The following is a 12,900-nucleotide window of genomic DNA, read 5'->3' on the forward strand; positions in this document are numbered from 1 at the left end:
AAAAACCTGTTTTAAATTTGGTGCTATTTGACATAATTTGTGAACAAGCTACCTTGAGCATGACAAGACAGCAGTATCTCAGAGCCACTATAGACGGTCACATCTTGATGGAGGTCTTGACGGTTTTCAGTGCCTAAACAATTAAAGTCCTCCTCCTGCAGCTGTAGAAGATCCCTGCCTAAGACCCTGGAGGGGAACGCACACACTATGCTCCAAACCTGCAAGCCTCTACTGCTGTCGTAGGCCATTCTTCTTTGTAGACTGCGCATGCAGTTACACTGCCACCTGTTTCCATCCAGCTGAACATCTGTTCCAATGGTGCTCAAAGTGAGATACATCAAAGGATGAAGGCTTGCCAACGTGTTGAATCTCAGGTCAAGAACCTTTAAAGAGAACACATTGTGAACATACAGCTGATTTCTTAAAGGTAGTTAGCCTAATAAAAAGGTCTATTTCTGCACGAACTATTGATAAGATAAGCTTGTAAAAATGATGGATTAACAAAAATGTTACATCAACCAATTCATTGACTGTTTCTCACGTTTTACAAATGGTAGCTTATACACTGAACAAAAATATACAACACTTTTGTTTTTGCTCCCATTTTTCATCAGCTGAACTCAAACATCTGAAAATTTGTATAAATACACATAAGACCCATGACTCTCAAGTATTGTTCTGAAATCTGTCTACGTGTGTTAGTGAGCACTTTCCCTTTACCAAGATAATCCATCCCACCTCACAGGTGTGGGATATCATGGGGTTGATTAGACAGCATGAATAATGTACAGGTGTGCCCACAATAGAAGGCCACCCTGACATGTGCAGTTTGATCAAACAGCCCAATGCCACAGATGTTGCAACCTTTGAAGGAGCGTGCAATTGGCATGCTGACTAGCTTTATGGGGGGTGGGGGGTCACAAAACCAGTCAGTATCTGGTGTGGCCACCACTTGCCTAATGCAGGGCAAAACATCTCCGTCACACAGAGTTGATCAGGTTGTTGATTATAGGATGTGGAACGTTGGTCAACACCTCTTCAATAGCTGTGCAATGTTGCTGAATCATGGCAGGAAATGGAACACGCTGTTGAATACGCCGATCCAGAGCATCCCAAACATGCTCAATGGGTGACATGTCTGGTGAGTATGCTGGCCATTTAAGAACTGGGATGTTTTCAGCTTCCAGGAATTGTGTACAGATCCTTGAAATATGGGGCTGTGCTTTATCATGATGCAACATGAGGTGATGGTCGTGGATGAATGGCACAACAATGAGCCTCAGGATCTCGTCACGATACCTCTGTGCATTCAAAATACCGTCAATAAAATGCACCTGTGTTCATTGCCCATAACATGCCCCTGCCCACACCAGTACTCCACCGCCACCATGGGCCACTCGTTCCACAACGTTGACAGCAGCAAACCGCTGACACCACACATGCAGTCTGCCATCTGCCCTTAACAGTGAAAACCAGAACTCATCTGTGAACAGAACGCCTCTCCAATATGCCAAACGCCATCAAATGGGAGTGTTTGCCCACTCAAGTTTGTTTCGACGACGGACCGCAGTCAGGTCCAGACCCCGATGAGGACGACGAGCATGCAGATGAGCTTCCCTGAGACGGCTTATGGCAGAGAAATGAACAATTATTTAATGGGCAACAGCTCTGGTAGACATTCCTGCAGTCAGCATGCCAACTGCACGCTCCCTCAAAGGTTGCAACATCTGTGGCATTGTGCTATTTGATCAAACTGCACATGTCAGGGTGGCCTTTTATTGTGGACAGCCTAAGACACGCCTGAACATTATTCATGCTGTCTAATCAGCCCCTTGATATGCCACACCTGTGAGGTGGGATGGATTATCTTGATAAAGGAAAAGTGCTCACTAACACACATGTAGACAGTGTAAGTGTATTTGAGGGTCATGGGTGTTTAGTGCATGTAGAAAAAGTTTCAGATATTTGAGTTCAGCTCATGAAAAGTGGGTGCAAAAACAAAAGTGTTGCATTTATAATTTTGTTTAGTGTAATAAGCACAAATGAACAGATGTTGAATAAAACATCTTACCCTGAGCTGGTCTAAATCCTGAAACGTCTGAGGATAAAGATGAGTGATGAGGTTATGTTGTAAGTGTAGCTCTTTCAACTGTCGGAGGTGACTAAGTACTCCTGGTTTTAAAGTTGAGATCCTGTTGAATGAGAGCTGAAGGACCTTTAAGGACCTGACACCACCCAGCCCTTGATGACAAAAAAGGAGAATCAGAGCTAAACACAAAAGTTCCTAAAGGCATCAAACATAGTGATTTGTGAGTTTTTAATGAAATTTGCTTGGTTTTTATTGATTTGACCTATCTTTATTCCCGTATATTATTAAAATCTTATTTTAAACTAAAATAGATAATCCCCAGTGAGTCGTGGAGGATGGCTGCTTATACTGAGCCAGGATTCTCTGGAGGTTTCTTCCTGTTAAAAGGGAGTTTTCCTCTCCACTGTCGCTTTATGCTTGCTTAGTATGAGGATTGCTGTATAGTCACTGACACTAGTCAGTGACTTGATGCAATTTGCTGGGTTCCTTATATAGGAAACATTATTTCTGATTGGCTTAATGAACTGACCTGTAATGGAATGTTTATTATGTGAAGTGCCTTGAGACGACTCTTGTCGCGATTTGAAGCTATATAAATAAACTTGAACTGAATTGAATTGAATAGTCCTCTACTTGTACATTCTCTGTGAAAACGATACAACTCACTCTGTCAGTGTTTGGAGTAAGTTATTGACTGGATGCTGTCAAACTTCCTACAGTTAAACAAAGACAACACTAAAATTATTGTCTTTGGAAATAAGGAGGTTATTGCTCAGCTTGGCCGCAGAGGAATAAAGACAAAGACTCAGGTTAGAAACCTAGATGTCATTATTGACTCAGACCTGAGCTTCACTGGTTACATTAAGGCTATAACTAGATCAGGGTTTTATAATCTGCATCAAACAGCACCACTCAAGAGGTCTCATGTCCAGACAGGACCTAGAGAATCTCATTCATGGATTTATCTCCAGCAGGTTGGACTATGGCAGCGTATCCAGAATGCTGCTGCTAGAGTCTTAACAAGAACCAAGAGACCCAAGCACATCACTCCTGTTCTTTAATCTCTACACTGGTTACCAGTAAACTGCAGAATCAATTTGAAAGTACTTCTAGTTTATAAATCACTCAACGGCATGTGGCTGAAATACATGTTGCATCTCCTTCCTGTATACACGCCTAGCAGGGCTGTGGGATCCTTAGGAGATGTGAGATCCCAATCAGCTGGTAGAACCTCGAGCCAGAACCAAACAGGGTGAAGCCTCTTTTAGCTACTATGCTACACAGATAGAATCAGCTTCCTTGTGACCTTAAATGTGCCCCAACTTTAGTAACTTTTGAATCAAAATTAAATACGTTCATGTATTCATCAGCCTTTGAATTAATGCTTCTTATGCTGCACCTATTGCACTGTAAGTGCTCAGTCTTTGTCTCTTTTCTGATTCTTAAATCTGAAATTAATTAGTGTTTTTAATATGGTCTAAATTTATTTGTGTATTTTAATTGTGCTGTCACGTTGATTTTAACGTTCATACTATTTTTGCTAATGGAAAGCACATTGAATTGCCTCCATGTATGAAAATGTGCTACATAAATAAAGCCTCACCTGACTTAAACAGATAACCAATAGAGGAAAATGTCTATCAAATTTCAACTTATCTGCAGAATGTAAATCATATTTTTTATCTTTTCTAGTTATTTGATGACATGACTTTGTTGCCTTATCCTCTTTTATGAGCCTGAGCTAATCTGTCTGAGTCTACTGTTCCAAAGTATGGAAATGTGGGTGTGTGCTTCATTAGAGATGCAGCAAGGTTTTTGTGATCTGAATACCAAACAGAACCGGACTTCAGGACTGTCAGCAACTCTGCTAAGAAAATGGGTTTTCTCAATGTGCACTTGGAAAAAGCACCATGACCAGTTTGTGTGTGTGTGTGTGTGTGTGTGTGTGTGTGTGTGTGTGTGTGTGTGTGTGTGTGTGTGTGTGTGTGTGTGTGTGTGTGTGTGTGTGTGTGTGTGTGTGTGTGTGTGTGTGTGTGTGTGTGTGTGTGTGTGTGTGTGTGTGTGTGTGTGTGTGTGTGTGTGTGTAAAAAGACATGTTCAGCCAAGCAAAGGAACACAGAGAAACACATCTTTCTTTCAACCATTGGATGGTCAATAAAGTGGTGGTGTATGGAACAGAGTTCAGTGTGAGCAATTGTAGGGGTTTAGTTTATTTCAAAATAGAGCAAAGTTCTGCAGATAAAATATATCATTGGGTTGGTTTATTAATGAGAGAAACTTGAGTGTCTGACACAGAAATTCTAACAGTTGCTAGATTTGTATGCTCTTGGACTGTGGATTAGGCCATATTTTCTTAAAGACTTGGTAAAAAATGCTAATCTTTCCAGGGTTACTCAAAACATCTCAGGTATAGTTCAGAAAGCAGATTGAAGACTGAAGAGCTTATCAATTTATGTTTTTTAAATGCCCACATTCTCGGTATTTGAAAAAAAAAGAAAAAAGAAGCTTCTTGAGTCATTTATCTGAGACTCGAGAATAGGACAACACAGTTGGGCCACTCGATATTTTATAGGACCCCCACAACATTTCTGATACACACACACAATATTGCCATAGAATTGGGCCACCCTACTGATTCAGGTGTTCCAATCCCAAACTGTTGGTCAAAATGTCACAGTACTTTTGAAAAGGTGCAAAGTTTAAAAGTGTGGTTTTAGTTTCTTTTTTTTATTTGTTTTTTACAAATTTTCTAGAAATGCATTTGTGAGGACACACACACACACACACACACACACACACACACACACACACACACACACACACACACACACACACACACACACACACACACACACACACACACACACACACACACACACACACGTGGCTAACAGTCTAATCAGCCCTGAAGGCGTTCTGCTGGGTTGAGGTCAGGACTCTGCGAACCATTCAAGTTCCTCCACATCTTTACTACTTAAATGCAGTGATTATGTTGGGGGTCCTAATATGTTTGGCTTTATAATGTAGTTTAAATCATCTCTGTTTTATTAGTTAAACATTGAATTAGGGCCTGAAAAAAAGGCCACTTACATATTTTTATTCCACTGTGACCTGATTATAAACCACACACGTCTTTCACACACACGTCTATGTTTCCACCATAGACTGACATTTATATAGGTTGACATTTATTATATGTTTACATGTTTGTTTATTAATTTTCTAATCAACACTTTTTATTTTGTATACATTTATGTAAATAATTCATTCATTACAATCATATTAAGACTTTAAATAAAAAATGGAAGAAATAAATCATAAATCAATGGCTTTGACGACTGTCAGAACCCAAGCCCCCGGGCCGGCCTCTCCCAGCTAACCAGCCTCCATCTTGGACCACATTTCCCAGCATGCTCCTCGCGGGAACTCCCGGCATTCTCCCAGTCACACCCAAGCCTATATATGGAAGACGCCGCACCGGCTCTTCACTCAGTCATCGTTTCATTGAAACCCCTGATCAGAGTTCTCTACCGAATAATCCAGATATCAAACATCTTTACCAAGCTCAACTCCCGTACCCAGTGGACCATCGTGACAGGATGACTGAGTCCGTAGATCCAGCGGAGTTCGAGCACATGAAAAGAAAGACGGAGCAAATGGAAAATGAACTCATTCAGCTCCACGCCCTGATCGATCGGCTCCACACCAAACAAAACTCCCAGACCGATCTCATCCTACAATTATCCACAGCCCTCCATGCTCTCCAGCAGCAAGCCCTCACTCCACCAACAGAGGGGCCGCACTTTAGTCTCCCAGAGAGGTGGAACGGAGAGACGGGGAGCCCAGACGGTCTGCTCGCCACCCTCGACATGCAGTTTGAGTGCCAGCCAGGGCGCTTCCCCACTGCGCGCTCTCGGGTGGCGCATCTCACCTCCCTGCTCTCCGGACGCGCGGCTGAGTGGGCCGCTGCGCTTTATAATTCCAAATCACCGGCTTGTAATGACTATGCTGCTTTTGTGTCCGCCCTCAGAAAGACTTTTGTTCCACCCAGCAGCGAAGTGGGAGCAGAAATACAACTCCTAAAGCCCCGCCAGCGGGAGCGCACGGTGTGCGCTTATGCGTCGGAGTTCCGCAGAATCTCCTTCAAGCTGCGGTGGGATGACTCTGCCCTCCGAGCCGTCTTCTTGGAGGGACTGGCGACCTACATCCGTGATGAGATGGCGGGAAAGGAACTGCCCCAAACCCTGGATGAAGTGGTCGATTTGGCGCTGTGCATGGATCAGCGGGTTCTGGTTCGGCCCAAGCCCTTCACTCGCCCATCCAGGGCGCCTGGACCTCTTCCTCGTTTCCCCACGCCTGCTCCCGGACCCGCTTCTACTGATGAGCCCATGCAATTAGGCCACCTTCCTCCAGAGGAGAGACAGCAACGGTGGCGCGAGGGTCTCTGTGCCTATTGTGGCTCCTCCCACCACAGACGCCTGAACTGTCCATTGCGTTTGGGAAACGAAGGAACCCACTGAGTATCGGGGTCGCTCAGCCTGGGTCACCTTCAGCCCCCGCCTCTTCAAATCGACTCCTTCTTTATGTTACTCTCCTTCATGGTGAGACCTCACTTCAGATGCACGCGCTGATGGACTCGGGGGGCCGCTGACAATTTTATGGACATGGATCTTGCTAAGCGCCTACGGATCCCCATGACCCCCTTGGAGAGAGTTGTTCCTGTGACCTCTTCTTTGTGAGGAAAAAGGAGGGTGATCTCCGCCCCTGTATCGATTACCGAGGTCTGAACAAAATCACAGTCAAAGACCGTCATCCTCTGCCGCTCCTCACATCTGCCCTGGACGCCATCTCCCAGGTGCGGCTCTTCACCAAGTTGGACCTCCGGAGCGCCTACAATCTGGTCCGTATTAAAGCTGGAGATGAGTGGAAGACCGCTTTCATCACACCCACCGGTCACTGGGAGTACCAGGTCATGCCCTTCGGGCTGTGCAATAGCCCCGCCATTTTTCAACGCCTTATAAACGATGTCCTCCGCGACATGTTGGGACGGTGGGTGTTTGCCTACCTGGATGACATCCTGATCTACTCCAAGTCCGAGGCCGAACACCTTCACCATGCTCGCGCTGTTCTAACCCGGCTCCTGGACAATAACCTGTTCTGTAAGCCCGAGAAGTGCTCCTTCCACCAGCGGTCCGTATCATTCCTGGGCTACATGATTTCGGATAAAGGACTAACCATGGACCTCAGAAAGTCCAGGCGGTGAGAGACTGGCCCCTCCCGACAAGCCTGAAACAACTGCAGAGTTTTCTGGGTTTTTGCAACTTTTACCGCCGTTTTATTAAAGACTTTAGCACCATTGTGGCACCTCTCTCTTCTCTCACCCGACCAAGCCCTCCCAGCCAACCGTTCCAGCTGACTCCAGACGCCGTTCGGGCCTTCCAATACCTAGTCGCCCGTTTCACGTCGGCTCCTATCCTCCGCCATCCGGATCCTGCAGTCCCCTTTGTGGTCGAGGTCGACGCCTCGGATGTTGGCGCCGGTGCCATCTTGTCCCAAGCCGGGCCCGACGACAGGCTCCACCCCTGCGCCTACTTCTCCAGGAAGTTTTCCACCACCCAGCAGAAGTACGGCGTAGGGGATCGTGAGCTGCTGGCCATAAAGTGGGCATTGGAGGAATGGAGGCAGTGGCTTCTGGGCACCACTCAGCTGTTCACCATCTGGACGGACCACCAGAACCTGACTCACATCAGATCAGCCAAGCAGCTCAATCCTCGCCAGGCCCGCTGGGCCCTCTTCTTTGAGCCCTATGAATTCCATCTCGCCTACCGCCCAGGGACAACGAACCAGAAGGCGGACGCCCTTTCCCGCCAGTTCACACATCCAACGCCCACGTCCGAGCCGGCACCTATCCTCCCAGAGCACCATTTCTTGGCCCACCTGAGGTGGCCACTGGAGGAGGCTATCCAAAACGCCCTCCGAGATGATCCCGCGCCTCCAGAGACCCCCGCGGGTCGGCTCTACGTCCCCACGGCCTGTCGCAGCGAGGCATTGTCCTGGGCCCACTCATCACGCCTGTCTGGCCACGCGGGCTTCTCACGGACTCTTAGGTTCCTCAAACGAGCTCTCTGGTGGCCACGTATGGAGAGAGATGTAAAGGACTATACGAGTGCCTGTGACGTCTGCGCCCGCTCCAAGACATCCAACCAGGCCTCGGTTGGTACCCTCAGACCTCTTCCGGTACCCAGCTGCCCCTGGTCCCATGTGGGGTTGGACTTCGTCACAGGACTCCCACCAGTCAACGACCTTAATACCATCATGACGGTCACTGACCGGTTTTCTAAGGCTGTTCACTTCATCGCCCTTCCGGGCCTCCCCTCGGCCTGACGCACAGCTGAGTTGTTCCTGGAGAATGTGGTGCGTCTCCATGGGTTTCCTGTCGACGTGGTCTCGGACCGTGGTCCCCAGTTCACGGCCCGGTTCTGGAGGGCTTTTTGTCGTCTGTTGGGAGCATCAGTCAGCCTATCTTCGGGCTATCACCCGCAGACCAACGGCCAAACGGAGCGGGCAAACCAACAACTGGGTCGGTACCTCCGCTGCTTTGTCTCGGCCCAACCCTCGCAGTGGCCTAAGTACCTCCTCTGGGCTGAGTTATCCCACAATCTCCACACCTCCTCGGCCACTCTGATGTCCCCGTTCGAAGTCTGCTATGGCTACCAGCCCCCGGTCTTTGCCCACCAGGAACCCGAAGTTGCGGTGCCGGCCGCTCAATCCCTGGGGAGGCGCTGCAGGAACGCCTGGATAAAGGAGCGGGCCTCCATAACATGACCTAACGCCCGTTACTCTCACCAACACCTCCGCCGACACCGTCCTGGTCCCTCATATGCTCCAGGGGATAAGGTCTGGGTGTCCACGGCAGACCTCCGTGTCCGTGCCGGGTCCAGGAAGCTCGCTCCCCGGTTCCTTGGGCCTTACCCTGTGCAAAGGGTCATCAACCCGGTCACGTACCGGTTGCGGCTGCCTGCGAGTCTCCGCATCCATCCCACCTTCCATATCTCCCGGCTCAAGCCCTACGTGGAATCCTCCCTCCATCCGCCTCCGGCTCCGGCGCCTCCGCCTGCCCGCTTCCTCGACGGTGAGCCCATCTACACCGTCCGGCGCATCCTGGACGCTCGCTGCAGGGGACGGGGCTGGCAGTATCTGGTCGATTGGGCGGACTACGGCCCTGAGGAACGCTCCTGGGAGCCGGCCCGCTCCATCTTGGACCCTGCCCTTGTCTCGGACTTCTGGGACCGCCGAGGTCGCCCTGGGACTTCTGGAGCCGTCCCTGGACCGGGGGGGTGGGGGGGGTCCTGTCAGAACCCAAGCCCCCGGGCCGGCCTCTCCCAGCTAACCGGCCTCCATCTTGGACCACATTTCCCAGCATGCTCCTCGCGGGAACTCCCGGCATTCTCCCAGTCACACCCAAGCCTATATATGGAAGACGCCGCACCCGCTCTTCACTCAGTCATCGTTTCATTGAAACCCATGATCAGAGTTCTCTACCGAATAATCCAGATAGCAAACATCTTTACCAAGCTCAACTCCCGTACCCAGTCGACCATCGTGACAACGACAATTAATCATCAACAGAAATTTCACAGTCCTCTCAGCCTCACATTGAGAAAGGCACTGGAAAGTTGTCCCATGAACTGAAGGGGTTAAAACTCAGGATCAACCATCAAGTCACAACTATTATGACTACAACTATTACTAATATTGATAATAATTCAAGTGCTCCTGAAATGTGTCATTGATCCTTTAATGCAGGGAATATGAAACAATAAAAAAGCTGAACTGTTAATTGTCTAATGATAAAATATAATAATCAGTTTATTACATAAATATACAGCAATATAACAGTAATTATATAATATTACACAAGTAGTATAACTGTAATAAACTACTAAAACTGACCCCCTCCACCCGTAGCTCCTCCTCCAGAGGGCACTAGTGTGGGACTGGAAATGGCAGGTTGTGATGAAAGTACTAATACTAATATCTTTGGTATGTTCTTACTGTGTCTAGTTTCTAATTCCATTTTTGGTTCTTTTTAAAACACAGGAAAGGTTTTCTCTTTACCTTGCTGACAGTTTCATTTGCCGACTGCAAAACTTCCTCGGAGCTGACACTGATGGTGGCGTCACTTCCTACTCTGTTTATCCGTGGGCAGCAGAGGGCGACAATGTCCTCTGCTGCCCGCTCTCCCCTCTCCTACGATGCAGTCCCATGTGTGATCCAACGAGTAAACTCCATCTTCTCTGTTCATGGTCCCACATCCACGTCTCCTTATCTCGATAGCTTTCTTTAATCCAACTTTTGTATTTCTGTTGTTCGGTGTTTATGATCCGTGTGTTGTCCCAGTCCATTACATGGTATTCTCTTGTGCAGTGATCTGTTACGGCTGACTTCTTTATTGTACTTTCTGCTTCTTCTTTTGCTGCTCTTGTGTGTTTACGACTTGCCTCTTTCTCACACTCCTTTCTATGTTCTATTGTTCGTGTGTTGAGTTGGCGTCCGGGTTCTCCTACGTATGTTTTATTGCAGAGTTTGCGTGGGATTTCGTAATTGACTCCACATTTAAGTCCAGCTGATATTTTGTCTTTTGGGTGTACTAGTCTGTTTCTAACTGTTGTGTATGGCTTTGTTGGTGTGTTTATGTCGTGTTTTTTCATTGTTGCTCTTATTTTTTCTGTTATGCCTCTGATGTATGGTAGGGTTATCACTGGTTTTGGTTCTTGTCTTTCGGGGTTTCTGGTTCTTTTTTTTGGTTGTTCTTTTCTTTCTGTTGTTGTTTGTTGTTTTCCTTTGTTTACTCCCCATGTCGGGTATGCGCAGGTCTTTAAAGCGTGTTGTATGTGTTTGTCCTCTTGTTTACGGTCTCTTTCTTCTGTTACCATGTTTGCTCGGTGATATAATGTTCTGATTACTGACATTTTGTGTATGGTGGGGTGTTCTGATGTCCATTATAGATATTGGTCTGTGTGTGTTGCTTTCCTGTATGTGTTTATGTTTAGGGTCCCGTCGGTCTGCCTGGTGATTTTCATATCCATAAAAGCTATCCTGCCTTCTGTTTCTGACTCATATGTGAACTTTACATTGCCTTTGTCGTCAGTGTTATTCAAGTGTTGTGTTAGTGTTTCAGTTTGTCCTTTTGGTATGATTTCCAGTATGTCGTCTACGTAGCGTTTCCATAGTTTTATTTTACAGTTTGGGGGGGCAGTGGCTATGGCTTTTTGTTCCAGGTCCTCCATGAAAAACTCGCACAGGGTGGCTGATAACGGGTTACCCATGGCGAAGCCTTCCAGTTGTTTGTATATTGTGTTGTCGTATGTGAAGTAAGTGGAGTTAGCTACCAGTCCTATCAGTCGTGCTATGTCATCTGCTGTGAGGTTTGTTCATTTATGTAAAGTTTTGTCTTGTCTGATTCTGTTAACTACTATGTCTATGGTTTTTTGGGTTGGTGTTTTTGTGAACAGAGATGTGACGTCATGTGAGATGAGTATGTCGTTGTCTTCTATTGTAATTTCATTTAATTCTTTGGCCAGTTCTTTGCTATTTTTGCTGTGTTGATGTGTGTTTCCTAATAACGGGCTGATGATTTTGCTGATATCTCTTGCCATGTTGTATGTTGGTGTACCTATGCTGTCAACTATTGGTCTAAGTGGGGTGTTTTGTTTGTGTATTTTTGGCGTTCCATATATTCTTGGTGTTATGTTTGCTGTAGGAATCCAGTGTTTATACATTTTTTCTGTTGTTTTGCCTTTTTCTTGTAGTGGCTTCAGTAATTTTTTCATGTTTTTCTTAATGTTTTCTGTTGGGTCCTTTTTAAGTATTTCGTATGTATTTTTGTCTTCTAGCATCTGTTTCATCTGTTGTTTATATTTTTCTCTGTCCTTTACCACTGTGGTTCTTCCTTTGTCTGCCGGTAGAATAATTATCTGTTCATTTTTGGATAAAGCTGTCATGGCTGATTGTTCTTCTTTTGTAATATTGTTGTGTTGAATTTTGCTGTTTTTTAATATCCCAACTACGTTATTTCTGAATTCTGCTTTCTTTCTCTCATCTGTGATCTGTTGACATGCTAGTTCTGTTGCTACAATAAATTCATCATATGGTATTTCTTTTGGTGTGACTGCAAAGTTTAAACCTTTCTTTAATATGCTCTCTTCTGCTTCTGCTAGTTCGTATTGTGAAAGGTTACATACCCATGAGTTTGGTGTGGTGTTATCTTGTATTTCTTTTCTCTTTTTCTTGTTGATGAGTTTGTTTAACTTCTTTATGTGTCCTCCTTTTACTTTTATGAATTATTTTTCCTGTTGTTCCATCATGTGTCCTTTAATTAGTTCCTCCGTTTTTTTCATCTAGTTTGTTATTCCTTTTTAAGTCCATGTGTCTTCTTTCCAGTTCGTTTTCCACTTGCTTCTGTTTGGTTATGACGTTTCTTATCCTTTCCTTGATTAGTGCCCTTTGTGCTCTTTCCATTATGTTCTGTGCTGTGTTGGTCCGGATCGGTGTTTTCAGCTGTAGGCTTGTTGGCGTGATGTTTTCGTCCCGGCATCTTAAATTGAAGCAAAGGTGTTTCCTTAAGCCTGATTCATGCTTAAGCAAAGGCACATTTGTGCACCCGCTGCTGCAGCGTCGTATCTTCTGTATTCATACTGACCTGACCCTGTTGCAAAGAAATTATCCGCCAAAACAACAGAGGGCGCGCTCCTATGCAGGTGTGCATATTCTTGTAGTGACGTGTCTGCCCTACTACTATTAACTACTTG

At 46.1% G+C, this 12,900-nt stretch overlaps 1 protein-coding gene across 1 annotated transcript in view; it reads right to left on the reverse strand.

Moving 5' to 3' along the window:
• LOC107396093 (uncharacterized) overlaps positions 1-12,900 on the reverse strand; it is a 23,948-nt gene that overhangs the window by 8,917 nt on the left and 2,131 nt on the right. The window contains exons 3-4 of the mRNA XM_054734857.2: positions 2,072-2,241; positions 53-383 (exon numbers count right to left, since the gene is read on the reverse strand). Coding sequence (XP_054590832.2) covers positions 53-383; positions 2,072-2,241 — 501 coding nt within the window. The remainder of the gene's footprint in view (positions 1-52; positions 384-2,071; positions 2,242-12,900) is intronic.

The sequence above is a fragment of the Nothobranchius furzeri genome, chromosome 8, assembly GCF_043380555.1.
Source record: "Nothobranchius furzeri strain GRZ-AD chromosome 8, NfurGRZ-RIMD1, whole genome shotgun sequence".
NCBI classification, from domain to species: Eukaryota; Metazoa; Chordata; class Actinopteri; order Cyprinodontiformes; family Nothobranchiidae; genus Nothobranchius; species Nothobranchius furzeri.